The following is a 24835-nucleotide window of genomic DNA, read 5'->3' as shown; positions in this document are numbered from 1 at the left end:
TGATATTATGAGTAACATTAGGCAACAAATCTTGATCGCTGTCAGATGAGCCATCAGGCGCTGAGCTGACCCAGGACGCTTCCTCTCCCCACCATCAGACTCTCCATCGCTCATGGTATTTAGTGCTTCTTATACCCTTTCAGCATCCATACATCACCTTTTTTTACTCATTTTGTCTTTATTTATGAAACTGATAACCGCTAATTCAGTGAGCGAATGCGTTGCCTAGCAATGTACAATGTTAAAACATACGCGGCAAGAAAATGACAGCGAAAATACAGGCATTATATAGCGGGTAAATTTGACCCACGTGGCGTTTTTTTTTATCTGGTTTTATCTAAACAATTTTTAACAACAGGGGATTGTAAATCACACAATTTTAGTAAAAGTCAATGACTGGGAGACTTGAATGTTTCATTGAAAATCTGTTATGTACATTTGAAAAACAGCCACGGATAAAATTTACCCCGTGGCGGTTCTAGTGTTAAATTACTTAATTCAGTGTAGTCCAGCAATAATGGATTTTTGAATTATTGTATTCTGCTTGTGTTTCATGAATGAGCATTCCATATGAAATTATATATATACAATGTGATTGTCACAGATCGGCCAGGCTCAATCACCAGTCAATCACAGCGCACTCCCTCACCTGAATTCTAATCTCCTGCACCTGCACGTCATCAATGGCAATCATCCCGCACTCCTCAAATACTCACACCTCACAACACTCCAGTATCCGGTCTCGTTCCTACGAAGAGGACTACTATATCTATCATATCTCTATGCTTGATACTTACCATCTTGTTTACTTACCTGCTGTGTTCCATCCCAAGTGTGTCTTCCAGCGATCCCAAGTCTGTCAGCTCCCGAGTCTCGTCCTGATCCACTGTGTTGGTGAGGTGTGCAGTTACTCCTGTTCCGTGTCTCCTGTTTGGAAAAAGATATTCAAGTTACCATCCCTCCTGAACACCGAAGAATCACATTACATCACTCAGTGTGTGTCCTACTTCTGTAACAGAAGACCGGACCAACACCCAACAGACAGACTATGAGCACACCGGATCCATTCCAAGAGCTCGTCGATGCTCTCCGGCGGGCTCTGACACCGACTCCTCCACCAGCACCTCCGGTCACTTCCGTCAACAGCTCCACCAGTTCTTCTACCACCGCGATCTCCAGTCCCATGGCCAAACCAACACCCTTCTCTGGTGTGGCGGAGGAGTGCAACGGATTTTTATTACAATGTTCCTTAGCCATCGAGATGCAGCCGCACTTGTACCCCACAGAAATGTCAAAGATCGCTTTTATAATTTCTCTCCTAAAGAGAAAGGCCTTACAGTGGGCAGAAACCTTCTGGGCTCAGGCGGGTCCAACCATTCAAAGTTTCGACGATTTTGTAAACCATTTTCGGGAAGTATTTGGCAGGCCCACCTATGACACCTCCGTAAGTGATCCGTAAGCTGTATCATTTATGTCAAGGCTCTCTGTCTATTAATGATTATGCTCTCCAGTTTCGCACCCTAGCAGCAGCCAGCAGATGGAACGAGTGATCTCTATTGACGGCCTATCGTCAGGGGTTGGAACCCAAACTTTGGCTGCAGCTGGCCGCCTATGACGACATTTGTGGACTCGAGAGCCTGATACAGCTTTCCATCCGATTCGCATCACGTATGAAATCTTGTCTTGAGGAACAAGCTTTAACCCCCGGTTGCAATTCACTCCTCCGCCACCCACTCAGCCAATACCCTCCAGAACCAGCCAGCGAACCCATGCAGATCGATCATTCTCGTCTGCCCATCCAGGAACGTCAAAGACGGCTCTCACTCAGATTACGCCAATACTGCAGTGAAAAAGGACACTTCAGGGCAGCATGCCCCGTGCGACCCCCTCGACTTTTGGTGAGTGCCATCCAGCCGGTGATACAGAATTTAAAACCGTTGGCCATAGAAGTTCTGCTTACTGCCTCCAACTTCTCTCTTCCAGCCTATGCCCTCCTTGACTCCGGGTCAGCCGGGAACTTTATCTCGGGAGATCTCAGCCGTCGGCTCAATCTCCCAACCGCAATCCCCAAAACCAGCTATCAAATACAGTCGGTAACTGGCACCGCCCTCAGTCGTAAATGTGTCAACCGCAGTGCGGGTCCTGTCCGCCTGAAAGTGGGTTCGCTGCATGAAGAGGACATTCATCTTCTGGTTCTGGAGGGTTCAACAGCAGATATCATACTGGGAAGGCCCTGGTTTTTTAACAACATCGGCCCAACATCGTCTGGCATACTAGTGAGGTCCTGAAGTGGGGTAACCACTGCTTCACCGGCTGTTTTCCCAACACTCCCAGACCCAAATCTGTTCCTGTCAAGAAGAGCATGGTAAACGCCACCTCCATAGAAAGTCCCCTCGAGAAACGCTCCATAGATATCCCAGCCTGTTACTCCCACTTCAGCGATTGTCTTCTGCCCTCAGAAGGTCTCCCAGTTACCTCCACATCGGCCATGGGACTGTGCAATAGACCTCATACCGGGTGAGCCAGCGCCTTGTGGGAAAGTTTACCCACTCTCAAATCCAGAGCAGAAGGCCATGGAGGAGTACATTGAGGAGGCACTCAAGCAAGGTTACATTCGCCCCTCCACATCCCCTGCTGCTTCGAGCTTCTTCTTCGTGGCCAAGAAGGATGGTGAATTACAACCTTGCATAGATTACCGAGCCCTGAACAACATAACGGTTAAATTGCATTATCCCCTTCCTCTCATCCCAGCAGCGCTTGAACATCTTCGCGGAGCAACCGTATTCTCCAAGCTGGACCTCCGCAGCGCCTACAACCTCATCAGAATACGTGAGGGGGACGAGTGGAAAACGGCTTTCGTGACCCCTACTGGCCACTATGAGTACTTAGTCATGCCCTATGGTCTTGTCAACGCCCCCTCCGTATTCCAAGACTTTATGCATGAGGTGCTCTCTGCTCTGGGAGTTTCTCCATGTTTCTTCTGGTCTACATTTTACAATAAATTATTACTTCAGTCTTTGTACTTCAAAATTTCACATTTAATTCAGTGTTACTAGCCATTTCTTTATAATTAATTAACTAGCAAATTGTGCAAATAGTGAAAATTGTTTCTTCTTTTACGGAGTATGTGGACCAATGTGTATTATATTGTGCTTTTTTTAATGCAACATTTATTTGGCTTTAGATGCAAGAATGGTATCATAGAAGCAAGAATGATTAATCATATATTGATTTTAGTTTTGATAATTAAAAATAACCTGTGTATCTTTTTATGCATCGCTCTAAAATAACTTTCAAAGTAACTTTAAAAAGAACTTAAAATAACTTTAAAAGCATTACATTATTTAAAAAATAATTTGAAACCAGAGGTGGTTGGCTGACATCAATATAAAACTACTATACATATGAGGCAGCATGTGTGGTAATTCCTCTTTCAATTGTAGAAACATGCCTTCACCTTCAGATGCACACATTTAAATACTACATTTTAAAAAATCCACCAGGCAAAGTTTAAGTCTCGAACTAGACTAAAAGATGTCTGGGCAGTGTGTGAGAAAGTTTAACAGCTCCTGAGTTCAGGTCTGTGTTATGTTTTAGTCTGCGCATTATAAAACTGAGCAGACTCCACACCAGCCCGTCATGTTTGCCTGACGGCGCCAGGCACACTTACTCATACACCTGTCAGTACCATGGGAAACACATTAGCGTGAGTGTGTGTGCGCCTATTTGTGCTGAGTTGGCCTGACAGAGAGCAAAAATGCAGGAAATTATTGGAGTTGAGAGGATGACAAAAAAGCAAACAGGCCATCTGCTGGTCGAGAGAGAGATGAAGAGAGTGTGAGAAAGAGATGCTAAGAGAGAACGATGGGGAGAGACAGTGAACGTGAGAGAGAGGGGAGAGAAGAGGAGATTAAATAAAATAGAGGGATGCGGGGTGGCTGGCAGGTTATCCGAAGCGTGTCAGAAACACTCTCGCTGGGTGTCTTTCATTCTCAGCCTGCAAACTGCAATCAGGCTAGCTGTTGTGCTTCTAGTTGCCTTGTGGCTGTGCTTTTCTGCACCGACTGGTTGAGATCAGTGCTTTTCAACTGGTGGGTCACCATTTCAAAATGGTGCTATGATACCTGGAGAAATCTACCTGTTTAGAGTCATCATTCATCTCCATAAGCACTATAGGTGGGCCTCTTTGGCTTAAGCCTTGAATGTTTTATTACCTTGATTTCTCTATACGTTTTCCTGCTTAGTAATTTCTGTCACTAATTCAGAACTGCAAATCAGACGTGTATTGCACATAAAATCTAATGCATTTTGCAGTTTATTCTGCGAAGAATTAAAAACTTGTTTAAGTTATTGCTTTCAACAACCATGAGAGAAACTAGAGGATCCTGTTTGTTGACTGTTTGGTCAAGATGCAATAAGAACTGAATATTTACAGAAATATGTTGCCAACTTTAAGAAACAATGTTGATCACTTCCAGATTTTGCAAAACTTTTTAATTAAGATATGATGCCATAAACTTGGGTAACTCTGGCAAATCCTGCAAGGATTTATTTGTTTGTTTGTTTTGTAAAAATTTTTTAAGCAATTTAATGGTCTGTTAACTTATAGCAAATGTAAAAACACGTAGTGAGTCGATTACAAAACTGTCAAACAATATACAGGAACAAACTTCTGTTTACTTTTTATTATTATTATTTTTTCACTTATCCCCTTTGAAATAAAAAAACAAAAAACTCTGACCTTTCAGCATGTTAGTTAGTTAGTCAAAAAATGACTATGATAAAATAATAATAAAAAAAATAATACGATGCAATTTGCAATATTGCCTGCAAACAAATGCATACACACATTGACCATCCTGAAACAAAACCAGTTCCACTGCATTTACCTTGCAATAGACAGAGTTGTTCGTTTTTGCTGAACTCGACATCAGCCTCAATTGCCTGTTTCTGCAGTGAAGAGTTACTAGGAACTCTGTTAATTTAGTTTCAAAGGAAATATGGAGTTAGTAAACTTTGAATCAGATTTGTTTCATGGCCAAACATTAAAAATAACCGCATTCAAGTTTTGGCTCTAGTATACTGAGTAACAATGCAGGGCCAGTTCACAAACTGAAAAGATTTTCCAAAAATAGTTTCATGATGAAAGAGAAACTGATTGAGTTTAGACACTTAAAAAGGATCACTTAAATTACAGAATAAGAAAAAAATGCAATACTACATTTTCAAAATCAACTAGTCATTGGGTTGCCTGATTCATTTAGCTAATCAGTTTTAAAGGGATAGTTTACCAAAAATTAAAGCTCTGTCATCTTCTCATTCTACTCATATCATATGACTTTCTTCTGTGGAACACAAAATAATTCTTCAACTACAGTATTTTTGTCTATAGAATGAACGTCAGTGGTGTCCAAAACAAGACTGGACCCCATTGACTTCCATCATATGGAGAGGGAAAAAAAAACCTGTTGTTTTCTGTTCCACAGAAAAGAGGAAGTCATACAGGTTTGCAGTGATATGAGGGTGAAAGATGTTCTGGGCAAACCATTTCTTCACAGAATCCCTGAATAATGTACACCGTATCTAACAACATAAAGCACTGCCTAGAAAAAAAACAAAAAACATCACAACAAAAAGCTATAGATAAACAATTGCAGGATGACTATTTGACCATAACCACTCATCACTATAATAAAACACTGCTGTCATGTTGTGTATAACCAAACTGTATGAGTATATAACCATATTCAGCACTCTAAACCAGAACTGACTCGGTAGTATTCTGCCACTGTGTGAACGTTGAACAGAGAGAGAACACAAAAGACAGAGTGTGACTGCACTTGAATTACTGCTTAAAAAACATATATAACTGTAGGGAGTTTGCCTCTCCACTTCAGTCACATTCGGCCTCCAACATTCCTCCCAGCACACTCCAGGCCTCCAGTAGTGCACAGCACAAGGTCTTCGGGGAACTCATTGTGTTGGTTATGTGGAGCTCCACAGACAGATTCATTAGCCAGTTCCTGGGCATAAAAAAGGACCGTCCTGCCACTGAGGCCCACTGCCAAATTTCCATTTTAATTGCAGAGAGGGAAACAGAGACGGAAGGAGAATAAGTGTACAGTCCTATTACTGCTCTGGGGTAGAGAGGCCGGCCTACAGTCTACACGAACAACAAATTAATCATCTCCCTAATGCTCGGCAAAAGCCACGACTTTTACCCTCCAAAACAAAAGGTGGAGTGTGTCCTTCACTCCCTCTTTCGCTGTTACGAGTGAAGATAAATGTATTTTCAGAGTCTCAGACATGGGCGGCTCACAAGTGCGGAAGAAAAACAAGCATGAAACATTACACGGCCCATCATTTCAGAAACTGTTTGCTCCAAATCCAATATTGATTTTTTCGCTTCTCTGTGAGAATGAACCTATTGATTAAAAACACGAAGGGAGAGAAGGAACACAGCTGTCATTAGGAAATAAGAGAAACTCTTAATGGAGAGGCAGAGGCAGTTTAAGGAAGTACTGAAAGAAATTAAATTCACCGATGCAGAAAGCTAAGGGTGCAAAACCAACTGCCGTCTAAACCTGCTTCGACATATGAATGCCCTCTGCCAGTTATGGAAGATGATGCAAATTCAACCCAGGGCCGTGGTGTCTGCCACGAAGACATCTGTTGTTGATGAACAACATAATTACTTACAGTCTAGGCAAAAATAAAGCTTTGCAAAACAACATATTTGAGCACAGATTAAAGCCTGTCAAGGAGCCTTTATCACAGTTATGTGTAAAGTGCCTCTGTCTCTAGAAGATATAGCAAACTGGCAAGTCTTTACTCTTTATTTTCTCTCACACTTACTGTTTTAATCTCCCTTCCTTCCATTTAATCTTTATCTGTTTCATACTTCTGTGTTAGCATAAACAATATACAAATGAATAAATATTTGGCATGCATAGATGCAAGGAAGAATTATTTTTTAATTTGTATACCATATCAAAACATTTATAATATATGCATCATTTTTTATAAAAAAATATTATGAATGTAAAGTAAGTCACTTTGAATGAAAGCATCTGTCAAATTCATAGAAGTAAATGCATTGTAAAAGCATTCCTGGAGAACTTTAACACCTTTACAATATTTTAGAATATTCTTAAGAATCAAAGATTTTTCGTTCTTTTTTGGAGACCTTTTGATCTTTAGAAGCTAAGAAAGAAGCAATCAGGATTTGCAAAGACGTTCTTGATGAGCAGTAGCATTTTGGATGAAAGCATTTTTCCTGACAGGCTCCTTCAGGGGTTTTGACCTAAGACTCGGAATCTCCTTGACAAACGAGGGTTTAACTCTTAAGCATTACTAATCTCTAGGGCAGACAGGAATCACAGCCTTTTTTCCAACAACAGGATGTCACTGAAAAATGATGAAGGTGTCAATTCAGTTCAGTGAGATGAAAACGCATGTGAAATGCATTAATAGTACATTTACTTGGAGATAAAGTATCTTATAATGACATTAATATAAATTAAATGTATTAATCTACACCTACTACCCAGGTACTGTTCTTCATCGGAAGCCAAGTGAACAGTTATGACAATCAATCAATCAATAAACACACAAATAAATAAATATTGTTTTAGCTCCATAAATCAGAAACAAACTGGCATTTAATTCTATATAAAAATCTACAAAAAAACAATTAATTAATAAACTGATTGCATAGCTATCAATTTAACAATTAATAAAATGTATACATTTGTGAATAAAATCAATTTATTTCAGTCAGACAGGGAAAATAAAGTGAGTGCAGCATGTGTCTGTCAACTAAAGCTGTTTGAATACACTAACTAAATATGTCAAACACAATGTTCCAGTTGTTTTATTTAAAAATAGACATTACTTATCAGTCATAAATCATGGAAATCACAAAATTTAGTGACCCAAAAACATTTTTCACAAAAACAAGTACAGTTTCACCTGAATATCATTTACTTTTTTCCCTTATCTGTGCTAAATAAACATACTGTACTGAATATCACATCCATCAACAGTGTGTGTACACATAGTAATTACACACACTGACCAATCAGGCCTTCATGAGAGGACTATTAAATTCACTCTTATCTTTTCTGGGCTGAGAGAGCTCAGGTAGAGTCAAAACACAGAGTGATATTAGACTGCTAATGGATTGATTGATGAAAGGTTTATGACCCTTGGACTACAACACTATTGAACCAGCCCCATCGGCTAATGGCTCTTTCCCAGACTCTCTTTAACTAATATTGTCTGAACAGCCAATGAAACTTTGACTGCAATGTACAGTACTGATGGAGAAAGCTTGTCAGTTGTCAGTAAGATCAAACACTGATTGGAATTCTTGGCTGGAGGAAAAATATAATTTAATTCCAATTCAATTCATATTTGGCCATAACATTTAAAGTTAATTTAGTGTCACTGAATAAATCATAACATTTTAATAATAATTTAATAAAATATGTTAATTATTATAAAAAAATAGTTTGATAATTATATTCATACATAGCTACAAAATGTATTATATAATTCATTATATAAATACGTTATTAATATTGCTTACAAATTACTTACAAATATTGATATATATGACTAATTACATGGGATAATTAATTCAGATAACGTTGTATTTTATTAAATATATTTTTAATTTTTAAATAAGGGTAAAATATCACTGACATCCTAGCTTTGCAAAACTATTTCATCTTGATTGTTTCAATTTCATCTTGATGTTAAATCCTATTAAACTTCTGAACCCATTTCTGATTCTGATTCTGTTGGCATACAGAATGAAAATTGTGTTCCAAAAATATGAAAATTGTGTCAAAGTCCAAATATATATGGACCGTATATGAACAACAAAAACAGTTTTCCCAACTTCCCTTTCATAAAAATCAGGTAGAGAATATCTGTATATATTTGATTATGTTCGCAAACTTTCTATCAACATCCTATTTTCCTTGTCATTTATGTGAAATACAATCTTCTGTCACTTTGTACAAGCATATGTTGACTTGTTAACCTGCTGTGCTAGAGGGACAACAGACTGAGAGGCTATTTAGTTTCACCTGTCAGTCTTTTGTAGCCCAAGAGAACATCTGGTTTGGATCTATCTGGCTTGTGCAGCAGAGCAATGCCTGTTTTACAGTAACATGCAGGATCAGCTGAACATGAGACAGGCAAAGTCAAATATCTCTCAGCGCAGCAAAACTGCTGAGTGGAAACAGGGAAGAGAATGTAGACGAAAAAAAATTGCTAATATGGATAATAGACTGTGATCTGAGTCTGCACTTTTCTGAGCCTTGCCTTTTGACACCAATATTGGGCTTGATTGAGAAGAATCCAGATGGAGGTGAAATGTTCTCCAAGGCCACTTTGACCTCAAGGCACCACGAACGACTAGGGTCAGGGTTCAGATTAAGGATCAGTTAAATAGGGGTTTGAGTTTTGGTAAAGTCTATTAAGAAATTGACATTTGCAAACCTAGAAATAAGGGTTAAGTGATGTAGTCAAGGATTAACTATAGGTCAAATGGCACACTGAGTTGCTCAGCTTTTAATTTAGTTTAGAAGACTGATGCCAGATTTGATCAAGTAAATCAAATGTGTGTGTTTCACTGTGGGTCATTCCAAGGAAAATACAAGTGCACTATTAAATATGACAATGCCCAATTCCCACTGATTCCAGAACAGTGAAATTGCTACTTGCACTCAGTGTTGCTCTGAGTGTGGTTGCGCTCTGGGGCAGCTGTAGGATTTATGGATGGCTCATAAAAACCATTCACGGATCATCGGTCTAGAAGGTGTTTTGGACAGAGATGAGAGGTGACAGAAATCAGCACCCAGGCAAGATGCACATTAGAAATTAGTGCTTGCTTGAAGCACTGCATAGGACTAGCTTTGATTAAAGTGTCCAAAAACTGTGAAATATGAAATGAAAAGACCAAACAGATGAACCTCCCCTTGTATGCTGATATCATAGATTTTACTACATGGCTGTTTCAAGGTGAAATGTGCCACTTCTGTGTGCCTATTGACTAACCGCCTATTGTCAAACCGGTCAGAAAAACAATGTTTTGAAAATGCAACATAGTCAAAGTGTTAAAGGTATAGTTCACCCAAAAAATTTAATTTGATGTTTATCTGCTTACCCCCAGGGCATCCAAGATGTAGGTGACTTTGCTTATTCAGTAGAACACAAATGAAGATTTTTAACTCAAACCGTTGCAGTCTGTCAGTCATATAATGGCCATCAATGGGACCCAAGGCTTTGAGAGTCCCAAATTAAACCCTGTGGCTCGTGACAATACATTAAGGTCTTAAGACATGAAACAATCATTCTGTGCAAGAAACTAAAGAGTATTTATATAATTTTTTACCTCTGATCCACCGCAATGTTAAACTGTCCTGAGCGCGTTCACAACAGCCGGTGCGTGACGCGTCAATGTGCTCTGGCATAGTAGACCCGATTGTTTCATGTCTTAAGACCTCAATGTATCGTCACGAGCCACAGAATTTAATTTGGTTTTGTCTGTGTATGTTTTTTTTTACTCTCAAAGTCATGGGTCCCATTGACTGCCATTATATGACTGACAGACTGCAACGGTTTGAGTTAAACATCTTTGTTTGTGTTCTACTGAAGAAACAAAGTCACCTTTTTAGTTCACCCAAAATTTTAATTTTTGGGTGAACTATCCCTTTAATGGCCCTGTTCCTGGCAGATGTAAAAATAGCAAAAAAAATAAACTAAACAAAAAGATAAAGAAAATCACAAACCTTATCAAAACAACTAAATCAACAAACCAAACCAAACCAAAAACAAATCAAACCAACAGAGGAAAAATCAAACAATCAAACAAAACAAAAAAGAAAACACAAGGAAAACAACAACACCAAACTGAAAAAAACAACAACAAACCAATTTAAAAGAAAATAAGCCCCATCAGCCCCCCCCCAGCCCTCCCACACACACACAAGAAAAAGTAATTTATTTGTTCATTAATTTATGAGAGTGACAACTGCATTCTGTAACCGAATTAACACCCCAAAAATTCAGAGTGTGCTCTGTTCCATATACACGATAAAGCGATAAAATAGGGGATTCACTCATATATTTAAATGCTGTTGTCATTTCTGAAATTTTACGTGGCCTAAGATTTCTCAGTATTCTGTATTAATTAAAGACTGAAAATCTGCCTACAGGGAGGAAGAGAGAAAGTGTGTAGAGAACGTCAGTGCCCTTTAATGTTATCCACCGCGGTCTGCTGATGAGCAAGACATGACAGACAGAAATAGAGAGGAGAACGGGGACAAGTGGGTCTTTTTTTCTTTTTTGGCTCATGAGAGTTGGCACTGATGCCGCAGTGTATTTGAACAGCTGAGATTGTTTTGATAAGAGCAGTCCAGAGACAGACAGCTCACAGAACAGATGTTTGGGTCCCTGCTCTGTGGACTACTGTTGTCATCTCCCTGATCGCTCCCACCACTCTCAGCTTCCTAATATCAACAGCACATTTGGCCAGAGTACAGCGAGTAACTGATGCCTAGCTGAGAGAGAGAGAGAGAGAGAGAGGTTATCTCAAGGAACGGACTAATATTAAAGCAGCGTCAGAAATAAGATTTTTTTTTTTCTGTATATAGGCATAAAACAGTAAAACTAGCACGCGCTAGAACTAGAACGCGCATGACGTCACATTTTGTGAATTTTCGCGCCAATTCGGACCCGACTCCTCCAGACACAACTGAGCCTACAGGCTGATAGAGGCAACCGTGGTGGACAGTCAAGGTGTCATTCTTCCTATTACATTATGGTTGGCTCATAAATGGACAAATGAAAACTCTATCTTAAAGATTTTTTTAAGTAAAAACCTACACATAGCCCCTTTAATAGAGCATCATTTTACAATCACAGAGTGGATATACAGAATGCTCATGTGCAGAAAAGAAGACAGTTTTTGCACAAACTGATACATGGCCTGCAGCACCGTATGTTTCCTTGCTTTAGATGGTTTGAAGGAAATTGCAGGTGCACTTCAGTTCTGGCTGGCTCTTTTTTGTCCCAGTGCTCATGGTCTGTATACTGACACCTATTGGCATGCCCACATTAACTGTCTTCTATGGCTGCATCCTAACAGAGATGCAACCTCATAAAGTTATTTCGCTTTACCTGCCATCTTGCATTATTTTATTTTCAGTGTTTGCAGTGCTATTTATGAAGTGAAGTAGTGAAGTGAAGTGACATTCAGCCAAGTATGGTGACCCATACTCGGAATTCGTGCTCTGCATTTAACCGGCCTGATGATTATTTTTACACATTACTGTTTAATATTGACCAAGCACCATTTAATTCAAACGTACACTTAATCTTTAATTTGTCACTTAATTTGTCCATTTCTTTAGGACAGAAATGCTACAGCCACTGTGATTACATGAATATGTGGACATCTATCCGTGTAAAATCAGAGTGAGGGGTTGAGCTTTTATTTTGAAATCGCGATGTATTCTCCTGTGTTTGTGTAGATTTATAAATGATTTACCTTACAAATCTGATGAAATGGCGTGCGTTGCGTTCCCAGATGAACGTTATAATAAACACAAACTCACAACAACATGCAGAGATTAGTTTGAGACGCTCCACATATAAATGATAACAGGTTCTGTGGAGCTACTGTGAACGCAGCCGCTGTGAGACGCACGTGCTTAACTACACGCATGGAAATAATTAAAGAGCATATACTGTGTGAACGGCATCGCATATAATTATTTAATTAAATCATAGTGTTTGTGAATTCACAATTATGCTTAATTATGATTTTTAAATGGGTTTAATACATCATGCAGCCTTGGAAAATAGTCTACAAATGTGTTTTATGGATTCTTGGTCCGTGAAATGCACCACTTCCGGTATTTTGCCGGTTAGTCGACGCAAGCAAAATGAAGTCGACGATTTTTAAAAATCGACTAGTCGCGACGAATCGCGACAGCCCTAGAGCAAATATATTTATATTATTACAAAATATTTATATTTCAATTTTTTATTTTATTTTAAACTTTTCATTCTGAAATTAATAATATGAATGAATAAATGTCTTTGTGAGCATAAAAAACTTCTTTCAAAACATAAACAAATCATACTAAATGCTAAATGGTACTGTGAGTTTAAGTTCCTGCCTGCACCTGTAATGTTTTAAAGCCTGTGAATGTGTACGTGCGTTTCTGCATTTGTGTGAATAATAGTTGGCGTTCCCCAGACAGACAGCTAATAAGTGTCATAAATAGTCTTTATCTCCACACACCCACTGGAGGTAAATATGGCACATTAAAACATTACATCTGAAATTGATTTATTTCTCCCAGCAATACAAAAACACTGATATGCTTTTGGCGTAATGCAGGTGCTCTGGGCTGTAGCTTCATTAGTTTTATTACATTGTATGGACGTTATATGGACGCTGATGTGAAGATTTATGCTAATGTCTCACCTCTTGTTTTATAATGCAACAAGGTCATAGAGGCAGCTGCAATCAGATGTGACACAATAGCATATCTAGCAAATGGCAGCCAGTGATTTACTTGCTTGTTATTTCACGCTTGTAGTTAGATCCTATTGTGGAACACTTTCATAAAATCCATAAATAATTTAACACTCTTCATTTAAAACTCAATGAAACAGTTTTCAACAACTGAGTGCCACGGGGCTTATTTGTGAATACAATGTTCCTATTTAGAATAATCAGGGTCTTATGGGTTAAATGCAGAGCACAAATTCCGAGTATGGGTCACCATACTTGGCCGTACACCACTTCCCTTTCCCTCTTAAATAAATATATAAAATTATATCAATAATAGTTTTATATATTTTTTCCTATTTAATTTAATAAAAAAAAATCATCAGAGAACAGTTGCTCTGGTGAAGCAGATGTTGTTTGCATCTGAAGTGTTCCAGAGGTAACAGTAAGGACAGCTCAGTCAATGAAAGTTTCTCACACACTTCAGTCTAGATATTGAGCACAGCAGGTCTAGCACACTCTTAGCACTCAGTATGTTATTCCAGCAATTAGCAGTTATCTTGTATGATTCAAATTATATTGCAGCTATTTAAAAAAGTCTAACAGACCTGGGCGTATTTTGAAAGCACATCCAGATTTCCATGCATATGTTCCCAGAGTTCTTTTCCAACACACTCTTCCTACACAGCCGCACTATGCAGATGTATGCGGCGCAAGATAAAAGAGCCGTCCAATAAATAACAGACCGCCAAACATTTGCTCGACTTTTATAAGAGGTCAATGATTGCAGATGGCATTTAAAAGATTCTTGAAAAAGTCTGCATCTTTGAAAACAAGTGAAAGACGCTCTAACAGGGCCAATTTGAAGAAGAAATCTCACTATATCATCAAAATATATCAAATCAATTCAGCTTCAATCACAGTCTGGTTAAATTATGGACAATTATAGAGAAAAGCTGATGCCAAGTAATACCCATTTGAATGTGTGTGATCTTTTCTGAAGTAGTGTAAAATAGTCAAATGCTGTCTTTATCCCTGTGGAAGATACTTGGACTACAAACATTTTCACTCTAACTGCAATGGTCAATGTGAGAGAACTGCTAAGGGCCAGTGAAGGCATCCATCCGCAGCCTGTGCTTACCAATCAACTTAGGCATGAAATGTGATGATGGCCCTGCTCTTTGGCCTTGCTGCTTAACGAGCCAATATTCACCGTATATTATGCAATTATGCTAAATGCAGTCTACACTGTTACACCAGATGTTGTTTAATCAACCTCTGAATGAGGAAATGGCTTTAAATTCATGGTTTCCACTGTTTTCTATTATAAAAAAATGCAAAAGGCTGAAAAAAGGTATTGAGGAATAAACTTAAGTGATGAGACATCACAGTCTGCAAGTACTGAGGGGGAAACAATGCAGTAACGCAGTGACAGGAATATATATGTCAATAAAATTTGTAAAATAAGCTAATTAGCCAATTTTGTTTAAATGAAGGGTTGCATAAATGAATACACCCTTGATTAAATACTTAATATATCTTCTAAGTATACTACCGACCCTTCTTGGCATTAAGTGTACAAATTTGTGACAAATCACCCCATCTATCCTATTTAATTACTAGAGATGGCGAGGTTTTCACCTTGGAGGAATGTATTGATAAAGCACAACTCCCTCACACCTTATAGTCAAATATCCCTATACAAGAACTTTACAAGCACAGAACTTCACTGTGGGAGCCAGGCACTTCTCACTGTACTCCCCCCACAGCCATGCCACACCATTTTGGATGCTTTTAGATCCAAAATGGCTGACTTGGTCTTATTAGATCAGCGTATGGATTCCCAGAAGTCAGTATTATGTAAATATGGGCATTGGAAAAGGCTAAATGAGTTTATTGTGCTTTAGCTACAGTGTTGGGTGTGACATTTTACTTTTATTAAATTACTTATCCACTGAAAAAGTAAAGTAAGGGATTACTGTTCATTTTTAGGTAATTTAATTACAGTTACTTATAAAGTACTTGCATTACATGCAGTAAATAATTTAAACAATTCTAAAATCAATATTGAATTTGAAATCTAAATGTACTGTCTGAAGATAAAATTGAATGCAGCGTCTACAACCCTTTGTATGCCGGCACATTCTCTTTCAGTTTTTCCTATTTCACAGAGAAACCTTAAATACTCAGATACAGATAAGACTAAAATAATTCGAATCTAAAATGGGCCTACTTTTGTGTACACTGACAATAACAACAAAACACTGTGCTTTTGTAAAATAAACAAAACAAACAGGGTGCGCTTTCTGCCGTCTATGTCTCCGTGAGTAGTTTTCCAAGCATCACAAACTCAGTGAATATTTGACACAGAGACATGAGAAATATTTTTCTGTATCTGAAAGCTTGAAGTGTCTACTTTTAAATGAACAAATTCAAATCGAAAACTTTATATGAAGTCACCTGTGCACAAACTCCCTCACCTAGATACTAAAAATAGATAAAAAAAAATAAAAATCAAGATTCATCTAATTTTCATCGTTTTTGAAAGAAGACCTGCTATGAGGAATTTACCTCAGAAGAACAGTGTGATCTGACACGGCTTTATTCAGCAGAGAAGATCATTTCTGTAATTTATTCTTACTTACATTAGTTAACGTATTATTTTTACATAAACCTGTATGGATTTTACTAGTTGGGCTTTTCCTGAACATCTTGCCAAACTGAAATGTATTGTTTAACTTTTCTTATTTTTGTTATTCAGATATTTTGAAGAGTATTTCTATTTGTTAACCAAAGAAGGTTACATTTTTTATAAAAATGTTTAAGTATTACAGTTGTTTTAAAGCTATTATGTTTGTTCTCAAACTGAAAGAATAAAGAGTTTAATTTCTATTAAGGTTTACAGGGATTTTAAGATGTATCCTAATTAGCAATTTGAATAATTAAGTTACTTATTGAGTAAATAAGTTACTTTTCAGGCAGTAAACGTATTTAAAATTAAATTTGTAAATTACTTTACTTATCTTTCAGTAATTAGTAATTTAAATACAATATTGATGATGTAATTAGTAATAGTAATTAATTACTTTTTGAAAGTAACTTATCCAACACTGTTTAGCTACTGTAGGTAGTTCCAGTTTTGGACAACAATCATACATTTAACTTCTACATGTTGCAAACAGTTACTCTTTTCATAACTTTTGCCGGCATTTTGTTACAACGTTTTTTTTTTTTTCTGTGTTACTTTTGCTACATGTTCACATTGCTGAATGTGAGCTTCAGAAGGGGTGTTCTCATTTATGCTTATTTGAATTGCTTCAATATAAATATAGTAGGTAAATAACTATTGAATATCTGCAAACCTATGATTGAAGGTACCCACCTCCACCTGGCCCTGCAGAAGCTCCTCCTCTTCCTCTGGAGCCTCAAGTGCCACTGTAACAGACGCAAACGGACGACTGGCCATCTGCTGGCGCTCTCGCATTAGTTGCTGTAGAAAGACAAATATCATCATAAAGTTACATAAATTTGTTTAATAAACATAATATAAAGAGTATATTCCTTGTGCTGGATTAATGGAAGGAATATTTGAAATATGTTTTGCCACATGTTCTGATAGAAGAGGGAGTAGATTTTTTTTATGCTTTAGTCCATCTCTTTTGTTTATTTTCAATCACTTTCCTGGTGTCTTTGAGAGGAGAGTCAATGGGCGGGTGTACAGTATGTATGGGCTTTTCTGATCTTTTGATCTAATATTGCGAAATTTACTTATGAACACGGAAGGAGACAATGGAAAATGTGGAGAGCAGCAGCTTTTGTTTCTGCTATGATAGCCTCAAAACTACGACAAATTGGTTTGTGTTAGAATCAGGACTGGTAAGAGAACTCTGCAAACTTTCCTATTTTTAAACTTACGATTTCATCCAGCAAAGTTTAAATCCCATCTGGCTTGCATGCTTCAAGAAGTAGGCTGTCTATTGTGGCTGTTTGAATGCATTTGACCAAATGAGCGCTTACACTACGAACATGTATTTAGCGCTATCCACTTGTGAGTGGACTGACAAAACCGCATCTTAATACCAGGTGTAAACACTGCCTTAGATAAACTTTTGATGATGAATTATTTACTGAGGTAAAAGTTAGAGGAGAAATGTCACAACAGATGTTTTATCTGTCTTTTTGATTTTGAGTCACTCGCATCTGCATCACTCACATCAGTGAAGGTCTGGATGTTCTTGTTCCAAACAGTGGTATGCATTATCACTTCTCAGGAGGACAGACATGAGAGTATGAGAGAAAGTCAAGGTGAAGGGTGGCAGGACGCTGTGAGTTGATTCATAGGACAGTCACGGTGATGACTGTTAACGCTGGCTATGGCTGTGTGTGTCATGGTCAAGAGACAAAGAAACTCACTAGTAGAGCATGAATGGTTTATGTTCCATGACAAGTCCTTCAGGAGGCGAGAAGGACATTGTGGTACTTCTCGCCTGAGCTTATAAACGGCCCATAAAATGCATAATTAACCTCCACATGCTGTAAACAATGCTCATCTGGGACACATGATATTATATGATTGTCTCTTTGTGTGTACGAGACTATTATTTTGGTGGGTTCCTGTGGTGAGAATATACTTGCATATGAATGCTATGAATTGAAAGACAACAGTCAACAATAAAGATCACATCAGAAATCACAAGTCTGGAAACTATAGGGAATATCAGCTGTAGCGTTTATGTCACAGAACAGAGCAAATGAAAACTGGTATTTCAGAGAGAATACACTAACAATTGCTTTTTTCATCACATGAACTCACGCTGTGTACACAGAATGTGTATCACACACGATCCATATCCACAAAAGGTAAACAGCAGTTCTTATGGGAGACGTGAGTCTCTAAATGGGAATGATTCACATTATGTGAGGCAAAACACCAATAAAAAAACAATATGAACGTACATGCAAACACAGATATTCAACCGATTCTGTGTGTAAGTGAGAGACACACTAAAGTCAGTTATATCTCCTCATATACAGTACTTAAATCACACACACACACACACACACACACACACACAAAGAGGAATATAATGATTACTGTAGTACCACCATCATAACATCAAAGTAATTTTATGGAATAATTATTGCTGGCTGTGCATTGATTCCTTCCGGACAACAATGTAAAATAAATAAGAGATGTTTAATTGTAACAATAGATGCAAGGAACTAAATTTTCATCTACAAAATTGTTTGATAGATACTAAGACTTAATGTGCAGTCAGTTTGGTCATTGTCACAGAATAAACCCCCTGATAAAAGGGTCTTTATCATCCTTAAGATGATTCTTCTGCGATAATAACTGGCTCACTGTATATTATCCAGCTAATTACACAGCTACTTAGCAAATAAATAAATGGACATGAAATATTGATTTGGTTTGAAATGATTTCATTATGCCAGATGAAAGAGACTGTGGAATAATATGAAAGATATAAATAAGTAAAAATATGCAGAATGCCAAAACTGATCAATCAAAATCAATTATTAGGGAGCTGGGTAATACATTATGCTATTGTTCAACCACAACTGAGTGGGCACACAAATGTGTTTCCCATTCCTCAAAAACTCATTATACTTAAACAAAACATTGCACCTTTTTAGCAACTGACAGTAAAAATGCCTGCATATCAGCTGATTTATCTTTCTGAAGAAAATACAAATATGCCGAGATATATTTATCTGATGATTTAATAAAACCACTTTTAGGAGTAATTAATAATAGCTGACTTTTATCATACTTTCAAATGAATATGACACAAGGATGTTTGGTAATGGTTGAACTTCACAGCCTCCAGGCTGGTTTATCTCCCCTGGGTTCATCCTGATTAATGTTTTCTGAGGATGATGTAATAACTCAAACCTTAATCAACCAATTACCCAATAATACACACATGCAGTCTCACTGCATTCAAAGCAGCTAGATAAAAAAATAATAAAAATCATGTAATAACTACAACACAATCATTTATAAATTTTTATATGTTTTTATGACTCATTCAATCTTTCATTCAACTGATTCTTTCAAATACCCTGATTGATTCAGCAATAAAATACAAATGTTGCCATTAACAGAATCTTTATTTTGCTTTGGTTTTTTATTTTCAATAAAATGAACCTTTCCTCTTTGCGCTCTAATATGTTCATTTCAAGAACACAAAAGTGCATAAAAGCCAAAGTCATGAAATTTGATTTGAATGCTTTTATGATTTGCTTATTAATTCAGTAAGTTAATCTTTATTTCAACAATGGGATTTTAACTTAAGTTCATTTCCCGATTCTGGGAAGAAAAATGCTTGGCACTGTAACATCTCTTTGTAGACTGCAATATAATTACTTCATAATAATTGATTATGTGCATAGCAAAGGCATCCGTTATCCATTGCCTGTAAGCATACAAGACAGAACAGAAGCATACGCCTTTGAACAGGCCCTTTCTGAACACAAATTGATAGAATGGGTACCACAGTGCCCCTTCTAGCTTAGGTGACAATAGCACACAGGCATAGGTCTATAGTGGGTCGTTGTAAACATCCACGATGCCTTTCTTCAGAATGGTACACAATAACTCTGGCCGATAAGAGAGTGTAATTTCCGTCTCATTCCAGCATGGTTTTAACAGAAAACCCTGTTTACTTTCCAAGCACAGACAGAAAATGAATCTCTTTTGTCACCATAAAAACAAGGTGTCTCACAAAAACAGGACACACTCTGTTTTTATTCAATAACATCTGAAGGACCAAGTTGCTTTGCTCCTAAAGCAGCATAATTGTGGTCTGTTTCCTCAAGCCAATCTGTAAACTGGCAGAACACAGACTAAAAGCTCATACAGAACATTTACTCCATATGACGGACTAATTGCATAATAGCTTCACAATATATCATTTCTATCCTATTGCCAACTGCTAAATGACTATGCTGGATTACACAGCCTTGCACTTCAGCAAACTTACCAAAGTTCAAAAGTTTAAGGTCGTAATTTTTTTTAAATGTTTTTAAAAGTCTATTTATAAGAGGAAAAAAGCATAATATTGTAAAATATTATTATAATTTAAAATACATTTCTCAAATTTAATATAATTAAAAATTACATTTATTGCTGTGATAGTAAAGCTGAATTTTTAGAAACCATTACACCAGAGTTCCATTGTTCCATTGGTAACAAGATGGCGCCGCTGTGTTCGGACGCCGTTAGGTTCGCTCCACTGAGAATTTGCTTCTACCTTCCTTTTTACTTAGTTTTACTTTCTCTTTTTACACATCTCACGTCGGCAATGATCACCTACAACATAGAAACACTTTTGGACATTGGAAACCGCTACACCAACCTGTTTCAGGACACTTTATCCACGAATCCTGCGTGGCCTCTGGAGATTCTTCGGAACGCGGAGATAAACAACACCCCCCCGAGGCGACGGATCAAGAAACACCGCGGGAAGCGCGCTGGAATTCGAGTCAGACTCAGGAAAAGGGCTCACAGTCCTCCTCTCCCAAGCATTCTCCTCGCTAATGTCCAATCCTTGGAGAATAAGATGGACGATCTTAGAGCCAGGATTAGTTTCCAACGGGACATTAGGGACTGTAACATCCTTTGTTTGTCAGAAACGTGGCTTTCGTCCTCGGTCCCGGACACTGCTGTAATGCCGAGTGATAACTTCTCTGTCTTTCGGACGGACAGAACAGCAGAGGCCGGTAAATCCAGGGGTGGAGGAGTATGTTTCATGATCAACAAGAAATGGTGTGACCCCAGGAATATCTCCATTCTGTCGCGTTCCTGCTCGCCTCATCTGGAACATCTTTCCATTATCTGCCGCCCATTTTATCTGCCCCGGGAGTTTTCATCGATCATTGTTACTGCTGTGTACATTCCACCACAGGCGGACACTGGCTTGGCTTTGTCTAAGCTTCACGATGTGCTCAGCGGCTACATTAACAAACATCCTGACGCTGCCTTTATCATCGCGGGGGACTTTAACAAAGCCAACCTCAAGCAGGTCATGCCGAACTTTTATCAACATGTATCCTGTCCAACTAGAGGACCAAACACACTGGATCATTGCTACACTCAGTTCAAGGATGCCTACAAAGCCCGCTCACTACCGGCTTTTGGCAAATCGGACCATGCCGCCATCTTTCTAACACCGAGATACAAACAAAGGCTCGTTCAGGAACCTCCGGTGCAGAGAGTAGTGACGCGCTGGTCCTCCCACTCAGAGACTATGCTGCAGGCGGCGCTTGATGACGTCGACTGGGACATGTTCCGGGCGAGTTCTTCTGACGTCAGCGAGTTCACGGAAGTAGCATTAAGCTTCGTAAACACGCTAACCGAGCAAGCTACAGAAACAATAACGATAAGGACATTCTCCAATCAGAAACCGTGGGTGGACAGAACAATCCGTGCCGCGGTTAACACACGCACCGCCGCTTACAATGAGGCTCTTCTGTCTGGGAATACGAGCGAGTACAAAGCATCGTGCTATGCTCTCCGACGCGCAGTAAGAGCCGCCAAACACAGATACAGAGAGAGAATTGAGTCTCATTTCCAGCTCAACGACTCTCGACGGATGTGGCAGGGACTGAGGACCATCTGTGACTTCGGAAACAAATCCTCCGCGGAGGTGAGAGCAGATCCGTTGCTGGCCGACGAGTTAAACATCTTCTACGGCCGCTTCGATGGCAACGGCGGCGGCGCGTTTCTGCCGACCAGCGCGTCTGGAAGCAACAGGCAGAGCAGCGATGATCCTGTAATCACCGTGTCGGAGGATGAGGTTCGGAGGGCGCTAAAGAAAGTGAACGTCAGGAAAGCAGCCGGACCTGATGGGATAACCGGCCGTGTTCTGAGGTCCTGCGCCGATCAGCTCGCTGGTTTGTTCACTTCTATCTTTAATGAGTCCCTTGCTACCGCCGTGGTTCCCACCTCATTCAAAAAATCCATCATTATCCCTGTGCCAAAGAACAATAAACCCTCTTGCCTGAATGACTATCGCCCAGTTGCCCTCACATCTATAGTCATGAAGGTTTTTGAGAGACTTGTAAAGAGCCACATTTGCTCCTCCAGCCCTGATACTCTGGACCCTCTTCAGTTTGCCTATCGCCCAAACAGATCCACGGACGATGCCATCTCTCACGTCCTCCACTCTTCCCTCACACACTTGGACAGCAACAATGGAAATTATGTAAGGCTGCTATTCATTGACTATAGCTCAGCTTTCAACACTATAGTCCCCATCAAGCTGGCATCTAAACTCACAGACCTCGGCCTAAACCCCTCACTCTGTGACTGGATTCAAGACTTCCTCACCGGCAGACCTCAAGTGGTGAAAGTTGGCCAGTTCACCTCAAACTCTATCACTCTGAACATAGGAGCCCCACAGGGCTGTGTCCTGAGTCCCCTGCTCTACTCTCTCTACATGCATGACTGCGTGTCCTCTCACAGCTCCACATCTATTGTCAAATTCGCTGATGATACTGTGGTTCTGGGCCTCATCTCCAACAACGATGAGACCGCATACTTGGACGAGGTAGAGAGACTCACATCATGGTGCCAGAACAACTGTCTCTCTCTGAATGTGAGCAAAACTAAAGAGCTGATCATGGACTTCAGGAAGAGACAGCAGCAGCCCTACACTCCTCTTATGATCAGTGGGACCCCTGTGGAGAGGGTGAGCAGCTTCAAGTACCTCGGTGTAAACATCTCCGAGAACCTGACTTGGACTACACACATCCAAACACAGGTAAAGAAAGCCAGGCAAAGACTTTACCATCTGCGACAGCTGAGGAAATTCAGGGTCTCACCAGCAATCCTGAAAACTTTCTATTCAGGGACCATAGAAAGTGTATTGACTCAGTGCATCTCAGTGTGGTATGGAAACAGCTCCAATCAGGACTGCAAAGCACTACAGAGAGTTGTGCGCTTAGCTGATCGCATCTCAGGGTCTGCTCTCCCCTCTCTGCAGGACATCTACCTCAAACGCTGCAAAAATAGAGCTGTCAAAATAATCAAGGACTCAAATCACCCTGGTAACCAGCTATTCACTTTGCTTCCATCTGGTAAGCGCTTCCGTAGCCTGATGGCAAAAACTGAGAGACTTAGGAGGAGCTTCTTCCCCCAGGCCATCAGGCTCCTAAACTCTAACTCTGTGTCATAACATCACTTGACTCCATGTAAATATCACCATATCAATAAGCTATTCATAATTTTTCTCTACCTCATATTGCTGCTATTATATACCCTGTACAACTTTTTTGCACATTATTTTGCACATTCCTCTTAGTACTATTTAAGTCAACAACATACTGACCTGCACATTTATATTTATATTTTTTATCTATCTTTTTATTTTATTCTTTTTATTTTATTTTATTTTTTTATTTTTTTCTACTTTCTTTTCTTCTCTTAATATTTGTATACTTTATAATTGCACTGTCCTTGGAGCGGACCTGACCTACATTTCACTGCTGGTTATACTCTGTATAATTGTGTATGTGACAAATAAAACTCTTGAATCTTGAATCTTGAACCATTATTTAGTGTCACATGATCCTTCAGAAAAAGGTGCTGATTTGGTGCTCAAGAACCTTTGTTATTTATTTTTATTTTTTTTAAGTTGTGCTGCTGAAACGGAGATACGTTTTAACTTTTTGTTGTTGTTTTTTTTTGCTGAATAGAAAGTTCAGAATAACAGCATTTATTTGAAATAGAAATTATATTTCTTGTTACTTTTGATCAATTACATGCATCCGTGCTGAGAAAAGTTTAAATTTCTTAAAAAAATAAAAAAATAAACAGAAAGTACTGACCCCAAACTTTTGAATGGTAGTGTATACTAATATATATTTTTTAAATGCATAAAGTCTGTATAAGTTGTTTAATGTGTTACCAAATTGACTGTACTGTGTAATTACCCACGTCTGTGTGATAGCACTAGCATAATTCATAACATACTGTGCATTAACTTTAAGAAAATTTTTAATATGTTATTAATTTTATATACAGAGTATTTTTTAATTAAAAAATATAAAGGGTGACTGGATGGCAAAAAAATGTCTGGTCACTATAATTTAATACTTAAAATGTTGCATACAAATCCAGTGAAAAGCCACAGCCATCAAAAACAAAACAAGGTCAAGGATGGGCTTTAGGGAATCAACCAAAAGAAACCCAAAGCAACAATTTTGTGGCACACAAATAACATTGCAGAGCATCAATTTGTTGTTACGAAGTCACATCTCAGGAGCAGCGAAAAC

The 24835-nt window shown here is 38.7% G+C and overlaps 1 protein-coding gene across 1 annotated transcript in view; it reads right to left on the bottom strand.

Annotated features, from left to right (window-relative positions):
• The window catches only part of LOC306884335 (attractin-like protein 1), a 270253-nt gene that overhangs the window by 27038 nt on the left and 218380 nt on the right, over nt 1-24835 (bottom strand). The window contains exon 28 of the mRNA XM_079440107.1: nt 16917-17024. Coding sequence (XP_079296233.1) covers nt 16917-17024 — 108 coding nt within the window. The remainder of the gene's footprint in view (nt 1-16916; nt 17025-24835) is intronic.

The sequence above is a fragment of the Barbus barbus genome (genome assembly GCF_936440315.1).
Source record: "Barbus barbus genome assembly, chromosome: 18".
Classification (NCBI taxonomy): domain Eukaryota; kingdom Metazoa; phylum Chordata; class Actinopteri; order Cypriniformes; family Cyprinidae; genus Barbus; species Barbus barbus.
Note: the sequence above shows the minus strand (reverse complement) of the source record. Positions and strands in the feature narration are given on the sequence as shown.